Source organism: Nicotiana attenuata, unplaced genomic scaffold (assembly GCF_001879085.1).
Source record: "Nicotiana attenuata strain UT unplaced genomic scaffold, NIATTr2, whole genome shotgun sequence".
In the NCBI taxonomy this organism is placed as follows: domain Eukaryota; kingdom Viridiplantae; phylum Streptophyta; class Magnoliopsida; order Solanales; family Solanaceae; genus Nicotiana; species Nicotiana attenuata.
The window spans coordinates 247,404-268,721 of NW_017671152.1; the positions used below are offsets into that span (position 1 = coordinate 247,404).

General features: G+C 34.6%; 1 protein-coding gene across 1 annotated transcript; it reads right to left on the minus strand.

The window, feature by feature from the left end:
- Positions 1 to 5,624: 5,624 nt before the first annotated feature.
- On the minus strand, positions 5,625 to 13,331 carry LOC109206287 (pectinesterase-like). The gene is made up of 4 exons (XM_019369099.1): positions 12,670 to 13,331; positions 11,552 to 11,931; positions 7,250 to 7,462; positions 5,625 to 6,521 (listed from the first exon to the last, which is right to left on the minus strand). The coding sequence occupies exons 1-4, from the start codon at positions 13,269 to 13,271 to the stop codon at positions 6,031 to 6,033; spliced, it is 1,686 nt and encodes a 561-aa protein (XP_019224644.1). The 5' UTR covers positions 13,272 to 13,331; the 3' UTR covers positions 5,625 to 6,030.
- Positions 13,332 to 21,318: the final 7,987 nt, after the last annotated feature.

Below are 21,318 nucleotides of genomic sequence, written 5' to 3' on the forward strand. Positions count from 1 at the left end.
AACGTACAAAGTAAAGGACGAACGAAAGTAAGTAAAGGAAAAACGAAAAACCAACTAAAGTAAAGTAACTACCAACGTAAGGTAAGGACGACAGTTAAAGTTAAAACTACGAAGGAAACCCGAAAAACCCTAAACGTACGGAAGGAAGTAGTAGAAAGGGTTTTGAAAAGCAAAACTTTTTGAAAGAAACTTTGAGAAATCGTTTGAAAACCTTAAAATAAACATAGATCTAGAACAGATCTAGAGGAATCAGGAGAACCTCGAAAGGCTAGGGTTTCAGAAGAACCCTAGAAGCGAGAAAGCCTGGAAAAGTCACGATCTAAGCTAGAGAATATCACAATCAGGCTCAAAAGACCAAGAGCCACTGGAGCACAGCCGGAGATGGCCGAGATCTTCGAATAGGTGAAGATCTGAGTGAAGACCCTCGAGGTCTAGCCTCGAACCTTCAGGTATCAAGCACGTGAGAGCAGTAGGGGGTGAGAATAGGTCGTCCATGGTTAGAACAGCCATAGATTCCTGGTGGATTTGGGGTTGGAGGTAGCAGAGAGCGATTAGGGTTTCGAGAGAGCTTGAGAGCGTTTGAGAGAAGAGAGGAGTTAGAGGCGGCGCTTCTGAAAGAATGGGGTAGGGTTTAAGGGTCGTTTTGAATTAGAAAGGAAAGAAGAGATCTGGGCCGTTGATCAAAATGATCAATGGCTCAAATTTTAAAAAGAAAACGGGCGGGTTTGGGCGATTGGATCAAGTAATCGGGTTTAAATTGATTTGGGGGTTGGGATTGGGTTGAATTGGGGTGTTTTGGGCTGTAATTGAAATGAAATTGAGGCCAGATTTTAAATAGCCACTTTTCCCCCGTTTTATTTTATAAAAATAGCAATGATGGTTTTAAAAATAAATTAAAAATACTGAGTCAACAAATATTACATAAATATTAACTTAAAAATATTGGAACTAATTTTGTAATTATAAAATGCTATTAATCACAAAACAGGCTACAATTGCAATTATATGCAATTTAGCTTTAAAAATACCAAATAAATTTGTAAAAATATGCAAAAATTACCTTAATTATATTTTGGTGCAAATGTGAGAATAAAAATGAATTATTCGCCAAAATAATAATTTTGGGAATAATTATTGGATTTTGTTGTATTAAAATAGGCAATGAATTGGTTGAAAAAATCATTAAAAATGCCAGAACTCTTGGGTGTGCTTATATATGCACATATGTCCTATTTTGGAAGTATTTTGAGTATAAAATTACTAGGGAAAAAATTGGGTATCAACACATACTCATGAACTGAGCCAAAGTCTCCTGAAGAGCTGGAGTAGTAGTGGCAGTAGTAGGCGTGCCAGGTGCCTGGGCTCCGGCTGGATCTGCTGGTGGTGCCTCGGCGGCAGCTCGCGCAGGTGCTCTGGCTGCACCACGTGCGCGTCCTCGACCTCTACCCTGGCCCCGGCCTCTGACGGCTGCAGTAGGGGGCGCGGGTGCCTGATCATCCCGAGTAGCGCGTGTCCTCACCATCTGTGAGAGAATAGAAGACAGAAGTTCAGAATTTGTGATGTCAAAATAACGCACGACAAGGAAATCAAATGAAGTGAATATTTTCCTAACAGTTACATAGCCTCTCGTAGATAAGATCAGAGGTCTCCGTATCGATCAGCGAGACTCTAATAAACCGGCCTGTGTTCCGTGACTCCTATGAACCTAGAGCTCTGATACCAACTTGTCACGACCCCAGTTCGCCCTCCGTGAACATGTCGTGATGGCACCTAGTGCCTACGACTAGGTAAGCCTAACAATGCGGAAATAACATAACTTGCGGAAACCAGTAATTAAAACTAAACAAACTAGAAAGAAAACTGTATATAAATGCCGCTCGGCACATACAACTCAATAACGCAGAAGTCTACAATATCATCCCAAAACCCTGAAACTCACGGGAACACAAGCTAACGGAGGGTAATACACTGCTCTAACTCCAGAATGTCTAAAACAACAGTACGAAAGGAAAAGCTAACTGCTAAAGCTAGAATAAGATAGGGACTCCTGGTCTGCGGACGCGGCAGATATACCTCAAAGTCACTGCTAGGTCTCTCCGCCTCAAGGATGATACGCCTGGGTAGAGCTACCTGGATCTGCAAATGAAAAACATGCGCAGAAGGGGCATGAGTACACCACAGCGGTACTCAGTAAGTGCCAAGCCTAACCTCGGTTGGGTAATGACGAGGAAGGTCAGGGCCCTACTGAGAATAAACATAATAATAAGTCTTGCAACAGCATGAAATAAACAGAAATAATGAGTACAACTATGAAGTAAGACAAGTTATACAAGGCAACAATTAACACTTAGAGGATAAGATAACACAGAGTTAAACAGCTCAATATCAATACCAACAACGAGGATCTCCCAGGATATCGTCCTGTAGTCCCTTTCATCAACTGTCCAAGGAGCTCCCGAGATACCGTCCCGTAGTCCAGTTGTCAAAGTGCAGGGGGAATCTACCGGGAATCTAACCCGTAGTCCCAAAGTAAAGGTGCAGAGGGATCTACCGGGAATCTAACCCGTAGTCCCAAAGTAAAGGTGCAGGGGGATCTACCGGGAATCTAACCCGTAGTCCCAAAGTAAACAAACAAGGGGGGGGGGGGGGAGCTACCGGAATCCCACATCCGTAGACCCAATGTAAATACGCAGTCACAGCAAGAAGATATCCAGAAATGAAGTTCAACGATACAAGGCTACAGGTAGTTCTAGCCTAACATGCTTCACGTAGTACAAACAAAGCAACTTGAGCAAATAGGCAATTTAGACCAACTAAGCATGCTTTTCTAACTAACACAGGCTATAGTTGCAAATGGAATAAGCAGATAAGAAAGAAACTGAGTCTAAATATTTAAAGTAAAGTCGGATTTTCAACATTTAGCTCAAGTACGCGCTCCTCACCTCACGTACAAGGCATTCAATTACCAAATATCATATCCTAAGGGGAAAGGTCCCCCACACAAGGTTAGACAAGCCACTTACCTCAAACCGGCTCCAAAATCAACTCAAAACCACACGTTTGCCACGAGTATCCGACTCCAAATGGCCCAAATCTATTCAATTCAATTACATATTATAAATAACATCTCAAGCAACTGATTCTACTATTTAATTTAAAGCTAAGACGCGAAATTAGGTAAAATGACCAAAACGTCCCTCAGGCCAACTTCTCGGAACCGGATAAATTTTATATTTTCAGAACCCTCGTACTCTCACGATTCTAACCACATAAAAATCTCTCAAATCGGAGGTCAAACACCCACTCAAAACTCAATAATTTGGTCTATGAAGTTTTACCCATCTTTCATTCAAAAATCCGAAATTAAGGAGGAATTCGTGATTAGATTAGTGGGTTTTAAGCATAGGAGAGTAGAGAATCGTTACCTAGTCATTGTCCTCGAAAATCCCTCGAAATTTCTCCCAAATCCAAGCTCCCAAGCTTGTGTTTTGATAAAAATGGCTAACCCTCGGTTTTGAATTGTTTATAACTGTCCAGTCATTTAATGCATCGCGAACGCGGAAGTAGGCTCGCGTTCGTGAAGAAGAAAAAGTGAAGGCTGTAAAATTGCCCTTCACGAACACGTGGTACGCGAACACGGAGGCCTGGACTGGCAGTGCTACGCGAACGCGATGAATAAAATGGGCTCACCCCCCCCCCCCTCCCCTCCCCCCCCCAGGGCCAAATTGGACTATGCGAACGCGATGGATAGGCTGCAAACGCGAAGGAGGAAACTACAGGGCTTCGCGAACGCGGGTCACTGAACGCGAACGCAATGAAGAAATTTGTCCTCCTCCCAGATTACACTACGCGAACGCGTGGAGGAGGACGCGAACGCGAAGAAGGAATTGGACCTGCAACTGCTGAAGGATTTTCTGCAACTTTGCACAACTCCAAAATGCTCCGTTGAGCACCCGAAACACACCCGAGGCCTCCGGGACCTCAACCAAACCTACGGACATATACCATAACATCATTCAAACTTGTACCAACCCTTAAACCACCTAAAACAACGTCGGAAACTCGAATTAACCAATGATTTAAGCCTAAGAACTTCAAATTCTATCAAAACACGCTTTCGATCAAAAACCTAGCCAAACCTCGTCCGAATGACCTGAAATTTTACACACACATCCCAAATGACATGACGGAGCTACTGCAACTTTCGGAATTCCATTCTGACCCTCGGATCAAAATCTCACTATCGGACCGGAAACTTCAAAAATTCAAACTTCGGCATTTCAAGCCTAAATCAGCTATGGACCTCCGAAACACATTCCGATCACGCTCCCAACCCCGAAATCACCTAACGGAGCTAACAGAACCATCGAATTTCCATTCCGAGGCCGTCTTCACACTGTTCCGACTACGGGCAAACTTTCCAACACTTAACCTCTCATTTAGGGACTAAGTGTCTCAAAACTCTCCGAAACTCAAAATCGAACATCCCGGCAATTCAAATTAGCATAAATAGACTTGGGGAAAGCAGTTAATAGGGGATCGGGGCGTTAATTCTTAAGACGACCGGCCGGGTCGTCACACGCTTGCATAGCACTATTATGATAAAATTAATAAATTTCATCTCGATCACGCATTCGCGTGCGTAGTATGGTTATGACATCTTATTATTCAAAATTTTCTTAAATTTTTTAATAATCCGGTTATAAAAGCGGCTAGGTAAAAATACAAAAAGCATATAAATATCAATTTGTTCAAAATTAATTCAAGCCAAGTTTAAGTCAATAAAGCGACCGTGCTAGAACCACGGGACTCGGGGAATGCCTTACACCTTCTCCCCGGTCAACAGAATTTCTTATCCGAACTTTGTTTTGGCAGACCAATAATAAAAGAGTCAAACCTTCTTTTGACTAGGTATTCAAATAAAAGGTGACTTGGAACACCAAAAATCAATTCCAAGTGGCGACTCTGAATAACAAAAATAATCCCTATTTCAAAATTGTCGCTTTAATTGAAAAAACTCTTTAACCCACAATCCATAACAAATATATCTTGGGGGGTAGAAAAGGGGTGTGACACATACTCTCCCCTCTCTCTTCTGCTTTTTTTGAATTTGTTTTCCAAAAGCAAAAACGTAAGCATCAGTGTGGTTTACTGTCATTTGTTGAGTTCGGCGATGTTCTGTAATTTCTATGCCGGTATTACAGAATAGTTGTTCCGTTCTATCATGGGAGGAATTAATCCAACAACCTTGGCAACAATGAAGGGATTAAATTCATTAAGGAAACACAGTTTTCTGTTGGGTTCGGAACGTTATCATTTCATTTTATTTCTGTCTTTGGTTTCTGGTTTCATTTTATTTTGCAGAAATTATATTTTCGAATACAGATACTAATAAAGACTGCGCATAATAAACTCTTGTAGTCCAGGCCTTCCCCGGACTCCGGGCATAGCGGGAGCTTAGTGCACCCGGCTGCCCTTTAATATCCCATCACAGTGATATATCACACATTCAAGGTAAATGTGAAAACAATTCAAAATGTTTAATTTAAAGATGTCGAAGTCGTGTAAACAAACGCCAAAGCTTCAACATTTAGCAGTAAATAACACAAACAGATTAGCATTAATTAATTAATAACCTCTGTTATATTGCAATGTATTTCAACCCTTATTCTCGTGAATAATAACACAAGTAACATTAACTTAATTCCTCAAGAAACGAAGACTAGACATCAAATTTCTTACAAAAGGAACTTAATATTTTCAATAGTAAAACAAACTAATAGCATCCTTAAGATGCTTAGAAAAATCATAGGACCTGAAGAGATACAAGCAATGGACTAGGCAGGCTGGTGACTGCTGCGATTGTTGTCTACAGGATACGTGACAACCCACAGGTTGACAACAGTCATCCACCACCGTCCTTCGTTCTAAATTACAAATCTTAAATTATATTTATTTATGCTATGACCGAACTTATATTGCCACTTTGCATCACTGGCTTAAAAATGCGTCCTAGATCCGCCTCTGTATTCAGGACGAGGAAGTTAAACTGAGGAAAAATGGGAAACCGGTAGCCGGTAACCATTGACTTCCCTGAATGAAATTCCCAACAGTGAATTGACTTGCTTCAGCTGAACTATTAATAACTCTATAACCAGGCCATTTTACTCTAGCATTAGTATTTGAACCTGGTCCTTTGTTCAAATACTCTCCATAATAAAGTGTATTCAATGCAAAATTACCATCCCATTCTAACCAGCCAGCAGGATCAATTAAACTGCCAATATTTGATAGTAGAAAAACTGTTCTTGAATATTGTTTCCATGGACGTCCAAGGTAATTTTTGAAGGATGATAGTACAGGAACTAAATCTGAAGCAGCTGCCACTTTACAATTCAAGATTGAAATCCCAGTATTTTGATTTGGATCCTCTCTTCCTTGTGCTGTGAAAATGTTTTTCTGGTTCGGGTTTGGTTTACGAGCATATAAGTTGCAATTCTGGAAAACAACAGCCGCATTACCTGTTGAAGATATAATTAAGTAAGAGTTCGTTAGAGTTAGCTAATTAAAAGTAGCTGACACGTAATAAATAGTCACATATTTAGACAGAAGTAATGAAACTAGTTAATAATAAGTCATTGATGTATTTGACAAAAAAAATTGATGTAGACCTTTTATGTTAAAAAAATGACTATAAATGAGTACGAGGTGATCAACTTATAATTTTTGGCTGATCTTGACTTGTAAACACTTTTAGCATTTGTTAAATGTATAAATAAACCAAAAAACACTTAAAAGCTTGTTTGACCAACTTAGAAAATTTATCTAATTAAATACACTCTAAAGAAAAGTGCGTTGTCTCTTAAACTCACTAGCGGATCTAACATGTTATATATGGGGCAAGTTAACAGATAACCATTCTCACGGATACTATTTAAAAATTAACCGGTACTTATTCAGGATGCACTAGCTAACTCTTAAATAACAGCCTTTTAGAGTGGCTACCTTGTGTTATATATGGGTTTACGTGAGTTCAGTATCTTTTATATATATTAGAAAATTCACTTTTTAATATATATAAGAAATCCACTTTTTTTATCTATAAATATTTTACTATGAACGCAGTTGTTACTGTATTAATGCGAAGTTACGATAGAAACCCATAAACTTTCAAATTCAAATTCTGGATTCGTCTCTACTTTAATTATTTTTAACTTTTAGATGAGATAGGCAAATAATTTAACATTACCAAAAATGAAGTCCACAGTTCCATAGATGTCGCATTCGCGATAGAATTGCCGAAGGGAATGTACGTAGAGAGTGTCTTGATATGCAACAAAGCTGCATTGGTAAAATGCCGAAAGATCAGAGCCACTCCTTAGCGCCACTGCTTGGTGCTTGCTTGGTCCAGCAAAATTTTCAAATGTTATGCCCCTTGCTATGAATCCATTTCCCACCACGGCTGCAGTGAAAAAAAAAAAAAAAAAAAAAAGAGGTTAAATTTTAGAATAGTCGGTATAAAATTTGTCACGTAAAATAAATGATAACTACAAATAATCGTTCGTAAGAATTCGATATCAATAACCTAGAGAATAAGATATTTGTCTTCTATAACAGATTAAAACAACATTGATAATTCTTGAAAATGTTCGTGACCTGAGGTGTGTCAAAAACACTGTTATTAATGATATTTCATAAGTAAAAGTGTATTGTGAAGGATTCAACAAGTTCTCATTGGATAAACTAGGAATAGAAACAACAGATTTTAAGAGAAAACTTTGCTTAGGAAGAGGAGGAGAAAATAGAAAGGGAGTTAGAAGATCTATATAATTTTGAGTTTACCAAAATATTCTATACATAGTCACATGCTTCAACGTCTAGCTAATGGTTGGTTTTGCTCTATTAAATATAAAATTAAAGAATTTACTAAATAATAAGTAGTTGCAAAAATAATATTTCACTTCTTAAATCAATGATGGACATTCCTTTTTGAGATACCATTAATCTTTTTAGCATAGATAGTGTAATTTTATTTATAGTAATAATTATAGGTAATCATTTATAAACGAGAAAATCAAAGATATAATTGTTGCATAGATCGATGGAAATTGGAATATGATATTCAGTACTTATTACTTTTTGAGTTTGACTTGTACAACATATATTCCCTCCGGTCTAAAATAAGTGATTTTTTAGTTGTTTTCGCACAGATTAAGAAATTCACCTTTTAGCATTAATTAGCAATGAAATTGACCGTATTAACCTTTACTATATCTTCACATAAACACTCCTAACACATACTCCAACACTATTTACTCCAAGGGCAATGTAGGAAAAAATAATTAATTCATTCTTGAAATCTGAAAAAATTACTTATTTTGGACCACAAAAAAAGGCCAAAAAATCACTTATTTTGGACCGGAGGGAGTACTTTTATTTGATACGACGACATTGATTATTCAAAATATTTAATACCGTAAGGGGTTATTTGATATGATGAATAAGCAAAAATAATTTTGGGATAAAAAATTAATATTGTCTTATCCCTTGTTTGGTTACTAATTATGGGATAAGTTATCCCAAGATTAAAAATAGTACTGAGATAACTTATACTTGCCAGATGATGGAATAGTAATCCCAGGATAAATAAGTAAAATTGACAATTTCAAATTAATGCAACATAACAATCAATCAATAAGAAATAATACAATGATAATTAATCTCAGCATAAGTACTAACTAATTCTAACATAATTAATCGCAGCATAACTGGTCTCAAATCAAACGACCCCTTAAGGTCATGGTAAAAAAAAAAAAATCAAAAAAAACCCCTCTTTGACTCCCAAAATAACAATAGTGTGATCATATAAAATAAAATAGATAATGTGTTTTTTTTTTGTGCACATTTGAAAGATCATACTTACTTCTCATTAGTTGGTATCTAGATCTAAGCAACCTTAATTAATTACTACGTACTGTTGTGTAGTTTTTCTTTTGGATTCGTAGAGACAGGTTTAAAATTCTGTAGAATTTTTTAGGAATAAATTCGGATTTTCCTTTAGCAATAATTAATGGAGGAATCAACCTCAGCAGACATCAGTCATGGGCCATAACATATACTTTTGTAAAATAAAATAATCAAATTAATCTAATTGAAGTTGACTTGCATGGAAAAGTGATGGCCATTTAAAAGGCCTCTTAATTAGTGATTTTACCTGTATAAAATAGAACTAAATTAATGTCGAGGTGGTTGTTCTGGGGCCTTTTTCTGGATATAGTTGGAGCAAGGGACCATGAAAATTAAATAATTGACTAATGCGTCATTTCATATCCAAACATTATACAGTACATTAGTTTTATTGTTTACCTTTTTTGAATGGTATACATAGATTATACATTAATTATACACACCTATATACATATATATGATACATGAACTATATATATCATATATCTGCCTACTATTTTTAGTTTAACTGATTAGATAAACGACTATTTGGATTAATTCTTCTAAAAGTAAGGTATACTATCCATCCCGACCAACCTTGATGCATTATATAGGTCTTTATACTATAGTCATCTCAATCCTAAGTGCAGTCTATCTAAATACCATTATGGGTGTTTGGAGACTGACGAATAATCAAAAAATGGGGTGGCTCGAGTTAGTAGTTCTCTGCATTAAACAAGAGAGTTTTAGGCTGTGAAAACAGGGGATCCATCCACCACGTAAGGATTTCTGACGATTAGTAATTCATGTCGTAATTGCTACAGACGATCCACTTTCGCTAGGAAAAAATTCGTAAGTCTCGTTACTCGTTTTATTACACAATCTAAGCCCCGGAGTTTTATAGATATGTCAAACCCCACAACTACATTATGGTTTGATGGGAACGAATGAATGAATGGTCCACGTACCAACGACAATTTCTTAATTGCTTGAAAACACTACTCTCTCCGGTCCAAAATAAGTGATCTTTAGCTGTTTTCACACAGATTAAGAAATTCACCTTTTAGCATTAATTAGTAATAAAGTTGACCATATTAACATTTGCTATCTCTTCACATAAATACTCCTAACACATACTCCAACACTATCTACTCCAAGGGTAATGTAGGAAAAAAATAATTAATTCATTCTTGAAATCTGAAAAAAATTACTTATTTTGGACCGCAAAAAAAAGGCCAAAAAATTACTTATTTTGGACCGAAGGGAGTAATATATTAATTTTAAAAATACATTAATCTTTATCAATCAATATACCGTTTCTAGCAATTCGCCTTTTCCCACCGACAGGATAATTTAGACTCCAATCTGCTGAATTATTCAGATTATTAGAATAATTCAAACTATTATAGTGTAGATGACTTCATGATTAAATAATTATTTTACGAATTAATATGAGATAAATGAAGGTCTGAATCATTGAATTAAATTTCAAATACACATGGCACTAAATATAACGTGCCTGGTCCAAAGAATTATTATCTCTCTCTTCGCACCATGAATAGCCTTATCATGTACACTGATCATATAAAAATATATTAAATTGTCAGTGTAATTTAACATATTATATTATGCTAAATGTTTTATTTTCTATGTTATTAACCCCATTTAATATGATATCTTTAAGAATAAGTAACTAATACGACGGTTTATAATATGTACTATACACTATATATATAGTTAAAAATTCTGTAGTATACATATATTATCAGAATTATATGCAACTTAGAAGCAAATTATATATGCAAATATGATGACTTTGCCTTTTCAACATTTTTCGATTATGGATATGACCTATTAAGGCCGGATTTAACTCAAGAACACTTGCCGATAAGGGTAGTCGTGAAGTAGTAAGTAATCCTTCATCCTTTAACTAGAATATCGGGTTCGAGTCTTGAGTATGAAGCCGCTTTTGTTAGAGAGTACTTTATTCCCCAATATAGATTTCTAGCGCGAATTCGAATTAGTCGGGGCCCAATACCAATACCAGGTGAAAAATCGAAAAAGAAAAAACTCAAACACTTACAATGTAGTAATATATTTTATTTGTATTACGAGTACAATTTAACATATTATAATAAGTTATAAGGTTTTACTTTCTCAGATGACTGATCTCACTTAATATGAGTTATTATCTATAGTTAGAATAATTCAAATTCACGGACACTTTGGATGCAATAAATTTTATTTATATTACAAGTACAACTTAATATACGATTTTATGTTCCCATATGATTACCCTCACTTAATATGAGTTATTATATATTTATGTATCTTTCTAATGACTAATGTAAAAGCATAATTATACACTATCGATATATATAGCCAAACCTTTCTATAACGGCATCCTTATATAACATCATTTCACTATAAAAGCAAAGTTTTTTCGGAACCAAATATTATATTTTGTTATAATATATAATATCCAAAAATATTCGGAACAAATGAGACTATTATAGAGAGGTTTGACTGTACAAGTTAAATTTATTGCTAATAATACAAGTAGTATAAGACAGAGAAATAAAAAATGAAAATTTGAATAACTTACCGACGGTGGCTGATCGGAAAGTAGTCCACCCGTCGACGACGTTCCGATTACCCTTTATCTGCGTTTTTCCGATCCCATCTCCGACGAACATTATCATACTTTTCTTCCTTTCAACATCAATGTACTCAGAATAAGTTCCAGCCTTAATATAAATCACAAATCTTGTACTACTTGAATTTGGAGCTGCACTTAACGCTTCGTTAATTGTACCAAAATTTCCACTACCATCTTTAGCCACCACCAAATCGAATTTAATTTGGTTTATTGGAGCTTGTAAAAGGGCTCTATCCTTTTTTTTCATCCATTTTGGGTATCCATTTTTCATAGCTCCGTATTCGGGAAACACTTCGTTGGAATTTGATGATGACGAAATTGTTGACCTAAAACCAAATAATCATAATAAGAAAGTTTAAATTTAATTTTGTAAAATTTATATACTAATAAGACAAAATTAAAGGACTTGCTTTATGATATATGGATCAAAAGAAGACAAAGAGTAGAAGTATAACAAGGTCAAGAAAATTGAGTTGAGACTGAAAATTGAAATTAAAAAAAATGTATACATGAGGAGGGAAAATCATAATTGAAAAGGGAGATAAATCATTTCATTGTTCTTGAGCCGAGGGCCTATCGGAAACAGTCTCTCTATCTTTATAAGGTAGGGATAAGGTCTGCATATACATTACGCTCTTCAAACCCCACTTGTAAGATTTCACTAGGTTTATCGATATTATTGTTGAAAAGGGAGATAAATCTGCTAATTAATGATAGAGATTTAAATTTATTAAAAGGGAGATAATTTATTCACTCATCCGAATAACTTCAACCAACTCCTAAAATAACAAAAACTACTTACTTAATTTGCAGAATTATATTTCTCATAACTATGAAGTAATTTATATAACAATATTCTTTATATGCCAATATTTTATATAATTATACTCTCTTGTGGCCCTGAACGACATTTCTATGGCTATAGCATGTAATAAAAAGCAAGCTGAGATGTTTAAAGTTAAAGAGTTACTTAAAATAGAAAACGTATCATATAAAATGAAACAGAAAGAATATTTTTGGGGCATTTAATTCGAGGCGTGAAAAAATAGCTTTAATGGCCTTACCCTGGAGCCGACTCTGGCTTCAACTTCTTGAGCATGGCAAGAGAGTTACTCACATGTTGTTCTATAGTATGCAAATTATGCTCAATATAATGTCTCAAATTGTGTTTACTATCATCAAATCCATTAAGACAAGTATCTTGATTTGTCATTGCAGCACTAAGTAGTGTTTGTAAATCATTGTAATGTTTATAAGGGGAATTATGATTTTTGGTAGAAAGATCATAAAGAGTAGTATTAAGCTCAAAAATAGTACTATCACCCAAAAGTTCAATACAATCATCTAAAGCTCTTTTCTCAATAGGGTCCAATTTGGACATTTTGTGAAGTATGTTAGTGCAATTTTCAGTAGAGGCTTTGACTTCATCTATTGTGGCATTGACAGTAGAAGAAATGATTTCTGGGATTGTTTTTTGGTGAAGATTTGGGATTAATGAGAGAGTGGAAATACAAAGTTGTGGGTAAAGTGTGTCTTGGCAATGAGAATGGGCTATTTCCAATTGAATATTTTGAGTTTGTAATGATTTTGGGAGAGAGAAGAATATGAGCAAGATAATGGCTAAGAGAGTAAGAAGAAGTGAAGATTTTCTTCTTTGGTTATACATTGTGGAAACACTAGGGACTTGAGGAGAAAGAGGAAGTTCAAAATTTGTGAGAGAAGTAAGTGTTATGCTGCCTAAATTTATAGGAGTAATGTTTAAGGTCTATGCCTTATGGACCCGAACCTGAACAGAGGCGGATCCAGGATTTCAAGAGGATGAGTGCACTATTGTGGAGAGGTGGAGCTAGAATCACATGTTTAACTTTAGTCTCTTATCTTGAACTCACTACATTTTTTAAATTATAGGTTCAAAATTACATTCTTTTTAAATTTTTAGTGATTATCACGTATATATTGATGCTCCGTACCGAAAATAAGACCGTCCGAAGTGAAATTTGAACTGCCAATTTTACTCATAGAGGTGTATCTAATAATTATTGCACTATAGGAGTCTTTGAGCATTGGTGCACGCACATATATTTAAATATATGATTTAGGGAGAGGAGTATGGGTTCACGTAAACCCATATCCCTAGGCCTAGATACGCCCATGAACCTGAGTAATCTATTCATGACCAGAATGATGTTTTTGGATAAATCATCCTAGGCAGAGTTATGATTTTAAGTTTATGAGGTTTTAAAATGTATTACGAAAAAGTTACCTTTATTAAAAAAAGCTACTTGAAATGTGTTAAAAGTTAGTGTTTATGTGTTGACAGTATATTTTTTTTAATTGGGTCATTTAAAAGATAATTATAGATATTTGTCCATAATTAGCGACTATAATTAGCGAGATTAGAAACCTGAAAAATAAGGCAGACACCATGTACCAATAACATATTAAATATACTAATGTTGTAAAAATTATCAGTGAATATAAGTCAAATTATACGTTCGATATTATAAAGAAGATTGTAAGGTTCGATAGACCAGTGTTAGAAGAATCAATGAGTGAGTTGAGGTAAAAAAAAAAAAAAAAAGAGCTTAAATTATATGTGTTGATATTATAACGGGTTTTTACGCTATCAGTGAAACTTAACTAGCTATAGTTGGTTAATAATATATTTTTTAGGTTACTATATCAGGCTTGATCTATAGAGTTAATACCTATTATTTTAGGTTAATTTAATTTGATAGTTAAATTTTTTATGTTGTCAATAACTCATAAAAGTAATTTAACTTATATGCACTAATAGTACAAATTATTTTACACCATTAATATATTTAACATGCAATTGTTACATGGTGTTTGCCTTATTTTTCAGGTTGCTAGTCTCGCTAATTATGGACAAATATTTATAATTATTTTTTAGATGACCCGATTATAAGTTTTTTTTTTTTACACTATCAATCAATATATAGACACTAATTCTTAACATTCAAGTAGCTTTTTAATAAAAGTAACTTTTTCGTAATACATTTTAATTATAATCTTTAAATCATAACTCTGTCTAAGATGATCCATAGGAATCTAATTGAAGTCACATGTCTGCTACTGCCGACACTGCAACCTTAACCAAGGATATATTTGTCTGCATTGTAACATTATCCTTTTCATTATAATATGGGCGCTCTGTTCAGTACAAATGTACAATAGTATTAGATCTGATCTATTCCTCAAAAGTTCAGATATAAATAATTCCACTAGGCCTATATGTCTTTTTGTATATTGATTTTTCAAAGTCCATCTTTCACTTAGAAACAAAAAAAATGAAAAAATATGTGTATTTTCTCTAGGATAGATAAAATTAGTAATGAAGATATTTGGGAGAAGGTGGGCGCGGCTCCCAGTGATGACAAGATGCGGGAAGCAAGGCTCAGATGGTTCGGACACGTACAAAGGAGAAGCCCAGATGCTCCGTTAAGGAGGTGTGAGCGGCTGGTTTTGGAGGGCACCAGAAGAGGTAGAGGACGGCCTAAGAAGCATTGGGGAGAGGTGTTCAGATAGGACATGGCGAGGCTTCAGATTTCCGAGGACATGGCCCTTGATAGAAAGCTGTGATCGGAGGTCGAGTATTAGGGTTGTAGGTTCGGAGATAGTTGAGTCTTTCCTTACTTCGTCCCTTTCTGAGGCTAGTCTAATGCTGTATTCTGGACCGGGCCCGGGCCTAAATGGGCCAAACAGGCCGGGCCAAACGGTCCCGGGCTCAGACGGGCTGGTCTTTGGCGGTCCCGGGCCTAACGGTCCCGGGCTTCACGGGCTCAACGGGTGGAACCGGCCCACGACGGGCCTAAGACCACATGGTCCCGGGCTAAATGAGCCGGGCCCACGGGCCTAACGGGCTTTTTCTTTCCGGGCTATTTTTTTTAATTTTTTATTATTTAAGGCAATTTCTTGTAAACCATATATGTATATACTAATATAAATTGCTTATACATGGCTATATAGTATAATATATTTATATATAGTATATATAATATGTATAGTATGTATATATAATTATATATTAAAGTTTGCATTTAAAAAGTAAAATAACAAAACAATAGTAAAATTAAATTATCATGCATAATAAATTAATAACAAAGTAAAACATTAAGCATAAATACGTCTAATAATTTTAAAATAACACAAATTGTCGAAAAATCTTAAATACGAATTTCCGGATGACGCTCAAGACAATACTTTATATGCCTCCTTAAACTGCCTGTGCCAGACCCTGAACGAAAATTTAAGACTCCACCACAGTTCTTGCACTTTAATATTTGACCTTCTTCATTTTCTTCTAGCACCTCAAAGTGTTGCCAGACAAATGAGCGCACTCTTTCCGAACGAGGCATGATTTAACTTGAGATTTGAGATTGAGACTTGAAGTCTTGAAAATTGGAGATTGAGAGAATGAGAGAAATTTAGATTGAGAAATGAGTATTGAGTGAAGAAATGAAGAAGAGGGGGGGGGGGGGTATTTATAGTTTTAGAGAAGGTTAGTTTTGTAAATTGAAAAAAGAAAAAAAATAAAAAAAAATAGGTTATTTGTGCAATATGACCGTTGACAACGGTCATTGGGGCCCTCCTTTTGAAAAATTTAAATATATCATTACTAAATGCAGGATTTAGTGTTGTTGTAAGTATGCCTATAGCATTAGTGTTACTAGAAGCATTATCCATAGAAATTGCCATTATTTTATCTCTAATGCAAAAATATCTACAAATATCTGCAACAGTGTTAGCAATAAACTTACTTGTGTGACGTGAATTAATTATTCTATAAGCAATAATGCGTTTTTGCATTATCCACTCCTCATTTTTCCAATGACTTGTAACAGTTAGATAATCACAGTCATTATTACTTCTACCAATATCAGTAGTAATAGCAATCCGACAATTTATATGAGTAAATAAATACCACAAATATTGTTCATATTCATGTTTATATTTATAAATATCGCTCTTTACGGTTGCGCGAGCCCAACCTTTATAAGTAGGATTAAAAACTTTTCTAATATAATGCAGAAAGCTAGGGTTAGAAGGAAAACTATAGGGTAAGCACATAACGGTAACCATCTTTGCTAATTCTTCACGATCTTTATTTGGATTGTAATATAAAATACCACAGGTCAAAGTGTTAATTCCTGGTTGAACTATATTTGAACCTGTACTAGGGTTAACCGTAGTATCTACACTTGTCCCCTCTAACTGCGCTTTCATTTGTAAAAATGTAGCTTTATCTCTAGGGTGTGTTTTTGTGCCTAGCCAAACTACCCGTACCGCTACGGTCTCCAGTAAATTTATGCGCCAGCAAACTCCCACAAGTTTTACACTTAGCCTTATTTTGTTCTCTTAATTGAGTAAAAAAATTCCGAACAAGTGATGTTTCGGGGCGTTTAGAAGGTTGTCTATTAAAAGTAGGGGTTTCTATAGGTCGGTCGGGCGGGGCATCAGTTGGGTTATTAACAGGACTAGTAGGTGTATCATCTAAATCCGGTTGGGCTTCATCTACATCATCATTTTCATCATCATTTTCAAAAATAGTTTCATTAGGATAAAGAGCATTCATAACTTCATCATTTAATTGTTGACCTGGTGCAACATTATGGCAAAATTCACTATCTGAAAATTGAAAAAAAGGGTTATCACTATCAAGAATAATAGGTGCAGGAGGACGGGTAACAGGTCTGGGTTGGGGAGCCGGGGGAAGGGTAGTAGGTTGGCGACTACTTTCACCAATTTTAGATTTTTCCTTACCACCAAATATTTTTTTCAAATAAAATGCCATATTAATTAGCCTTAAAAATTAATATGCAAACTAAAACACACAAAAATATATTCTTAAAACTTAAGAGTTGGAACGAGTTTACCGAATTGCCGAACAACTTCTTGAAAATTGAAAATCGTTGAAGACTTGAATACTTCAATTCACCAACTTCACAATTTTTACGAAATTGCAAGAATAAAATAAGCAATTATAGAAGATAATTAGATATAGATTGAGAGAGATTGATGAATTTGTGAGTAAAAATGAAAGAATGAGGGGGTATTTATAGTTGAGAATTGGGAAAAAGTGTAATTATATAAAGTTTGGGAGCCAAATGGCTATTTTTTAAAGTCCCAAACGGCTCTTTTTTGATGGCCAACAGCTAGATTTTAAAATCTGACCGTCGGTAATTTTTTTTAAATTTTTTTTTTTTAAATTATAGCCGTTGAGGCCCGTTAGACCCGGTTGAACCGGCCCAGGCCTGCCTGCCGGTCCCAGGCTTAGCGGTCCCGGGCTCGTGGGCTAAATGTGCAAGACCGGCCCGCTACGCGCTTGGAGTACCATTTGGGACCGGCCCACTAAGACCGGCCCAATAGGCCCGTTTGGCCTGTGGTCCTGGTCCGGTCCCGGCCCACAGTGCAGCATTAGGCTACTCTGATAGGATTTCTGTCGAAGTCAACTAGTAGCAATGTTGTGTCTAAGATCTAACATCTTTTTTATAAATATAAATTATGGAGTAATGTAAAAGTTAATATGAGATAAAATTAAATTTAAAAAATAAAATATCTAACATCTTTTTTATAAATATAAATAATGGAATAATGTAAAAGTTAATATGAGATAAAAATTAAATTTAACTTCTTATGTATCAAAAAATTAAAAATTTATAATTTTGAAAAAATATTATCGAATTTTTATCTCTCTAAAAGTTAATAATAACAGAGTAATAAACTTCACCAATATTGTACTTTAAAATATTATTTCTTATTATAAAATTGCTTTCAAATAGAAAAATAATAAAAACTTTATAATTTTGAGAGACATAGAACTAAGATCTGAAGACTATAATAAGTGAAAATGTAAATTCTGGCTGTCTACTCATAAGAAATATTCTCAATTAGTAAATATGCACTAATATAACTCATTCATTTGGGTTATTCTCAATCTTCATAATTCTTTCTATAGATGAAATAGAACTTTAAAAATTTAGTTTTTAAAGAATTTTAAGGGTTAATAGTGCTAATTAGGAAATTCGACGTATGATTTGCGTAAGGAACTGCTAGGCAAGCCTCACACGTTGAGCATTAGACGTGTTTCGGGCACACAGTCGAGCGCTTGGCACGTAAGCCACATAAAACTAAGCCTCACACGTAAGGCTCAAGACGTTTTGATAGTGATCCGCCCTGGCGCCCAAGTAAATCTTTTAAAACACTAATATACACAGACAAAAATTAGGCTAAAACTGATAAGAATAAAGGAGTTGGGCCAGATATTATAAGCTAGAAGCCCGACTTGTATTGGCTATAACTTTCTCTTATATGTAAAAGAAAAGGATTTTTTTCCTAACTATACCATATATGAAACCTTATTACCAAATATGTGCATAGTATGTATATTACCCGCCCAGTCCACAGTTTATCTACAATTTATATGCCATTCGTTATTTAGGCAGAATCTGCCATTTTTAGCGCGCGAAAAATCAGCCACAGAATCTGGGATTGATTTATTCCACATTAAATTCAAAATTTTAAACGGAAATGAGATCTCGAAGCTGCGTAATTTTGAAACGGAAAGGAGATTTCTGTTCTTCATCTTCATCTTCATCCGTTCTTCCATATATTTTCCACCATTGATAGCCATTAAAAAGCTTGAAAGCTTTGAATTCAAATTTGGTTTTTCAAAAATTATTATTTGTTTGGATTGGGTGTTGTTGAAAATAATCGGGAATATGATTTGGAGTTTATATCTCAATTTTGAGGGGTTTTGGTGAAGATTAGACGTGATTTTGACTGAATTTCAGATTGAAACTCGAAGAAGAAGAAGAAGAAGACATATTTCTAGAAATTGTAGATAAATTGTAGAATTGTAGATAAATTGTAGATTGGGAAGACTAAAACTTCTACAAATCTTCTACAATTATGTCGAAAATGCCAATAATGCTATAATTGAAATGGGAATTGGGATATTAAAATTCAATGTATCCAGTTTGTAGATATCTTGTAGATAAATTGTAGATTATTTGTATTCTGATTGTAGATGCATTGTTTTCTGTTTTCACAAATCCAAAACGACTAAAGCTTCTACAAAATCTTCTGCAAAAAACAGTCTACAATTTATCTACAATTTTTCTAATTTTTCTACAATTTATCTACAAAAGGAAGTATGTTTTGTTTATGAAAATTAACTATAGATCTGAGTGCAGTTCTTGGATGTAGAAGACAATACTATAGAATGCACAGACCTGTGATGAAGTCATTCTCATTCAAAGGTGTAACTTACCATCATTATAAAAAATAAATTACACAAAAACTTCGAATACCAACATTTGAATCTCAGCGAAAGCAAGCAAAATTAGGTAATTTGTTTCATTTGCTGTGATTTGCATTAGCCGGACATGACAAATAGGAAGAAAAAGCAAAGAAAGAAATTCATAGCTTTTTTAAGTTACGGCTGAAGGGTCAGAAAATAATTGCACCCTTAATTATAGCGCCTAATATAAATGCACCCTTAATTATATCCCTAATTTGAATTATGGTATATAAATGGTAATTTGGTATACTGAAATGTAATTAACACAAACCTTAAACATTGAGGGTAATAAGGTTTCATATATGGTATAGGAAGGTAAAAAAAAATACATACTTGAAGAATTAATCTAAATAGCTATCCTTTGACCGTTTAAACTAAAAATAATCGGTAAATATATAATATGCATAATATTATATAATAAGTGTATAATTTTATATATCGGCTAAATAATAAATAGTGAAACCGGCAGCTATTTCTATAAAAATTCCTAAATACTTGAACTCGCAAGACTAGTCAAGGAAGGTGGTCCATAAGCTTTAGGATAAAGAATTAAAGTGAGCCCCGTCACAGGCTCATGCGGGTACCTTTTTGACAAAAGCATGTGTCATTTATTGGTCCAACTTTTAATGGACTTTCAAGAGTATATCTAAAATAAAATGGCCAAACATTAAAGAAAAACTTTTAAAAACCATTACGTTTTAGTGGTTATTAACTAGTTGTAGCTACCATTTACTATATTACTTCCTATATCTATGTTTTTAGAATTTTTAGAGTGTATTCGATGTATTTAAGCTACTGTATTCATGAATACAGTAGCATTTCTAGGCGTGAAACAGGGGATTACAGTTAGACAGATTTTTGTATTCGAGTGTATTCGACTGTATTCATGGCGTGAAATATGGGATTACAGCTGAACAGATTATTGTATTCGACTGTATTCGACTGTATTCACGGCGTGAAACATGGGATTACACCGTTTTTAAACGGAAAGTGAATCAATTAACATAATAGACTCCTAATATAACTCAACAAACTCAATTATAACATATAAATTTTGTATTTTCAGTTATAAAAAAGATTCTCAACCGAAAAACACCCAAAAATATAGCAATTTTCAGAGAAATTGTATAATACATCTGAATACATAAATTATATTAATTAAAAAAATATATGAATACATTCATGGAATATAGCGAGACATTGAATACAATGAAATACATAGAATACAACGGGATACATTGAAATACAATGAAAAAAAGACAATGAATACAATGAAATACATAGAATACAACGAGATACATTGAAATACAATGAAAAAAAGACAATGAATACAATGAAATACAGCGAGATACATTGAAATATATTAACAGAAAATACGAGTTCCATTACA

Excerpts from the sequence above, each read along its gene's own strand:
- LOC109206287 (XM_019369099.1), bottom strand. The coding sequence starts at position 13,271 with ATGTATAACCAAAGAAGAAAATCTTCACTTCTTCTTACTCTCTTAGCC. Across the intron at positions 11,932-12,669 it reads AAGCCAGAGTCGGCTCCAGG|GTCAACAATTTCGTCATCAT; the intron begins GTAAGGCCATTA and ends ATTTGGTTTTAG. Across the intron at positions 6,522-7,249 it reads AACTGTGGACTTCATTTTTG|GTAATGCGGCTGTTGTTTTC; the intron begins GTAATGTTAAAT and ends TATCTTCAACAG.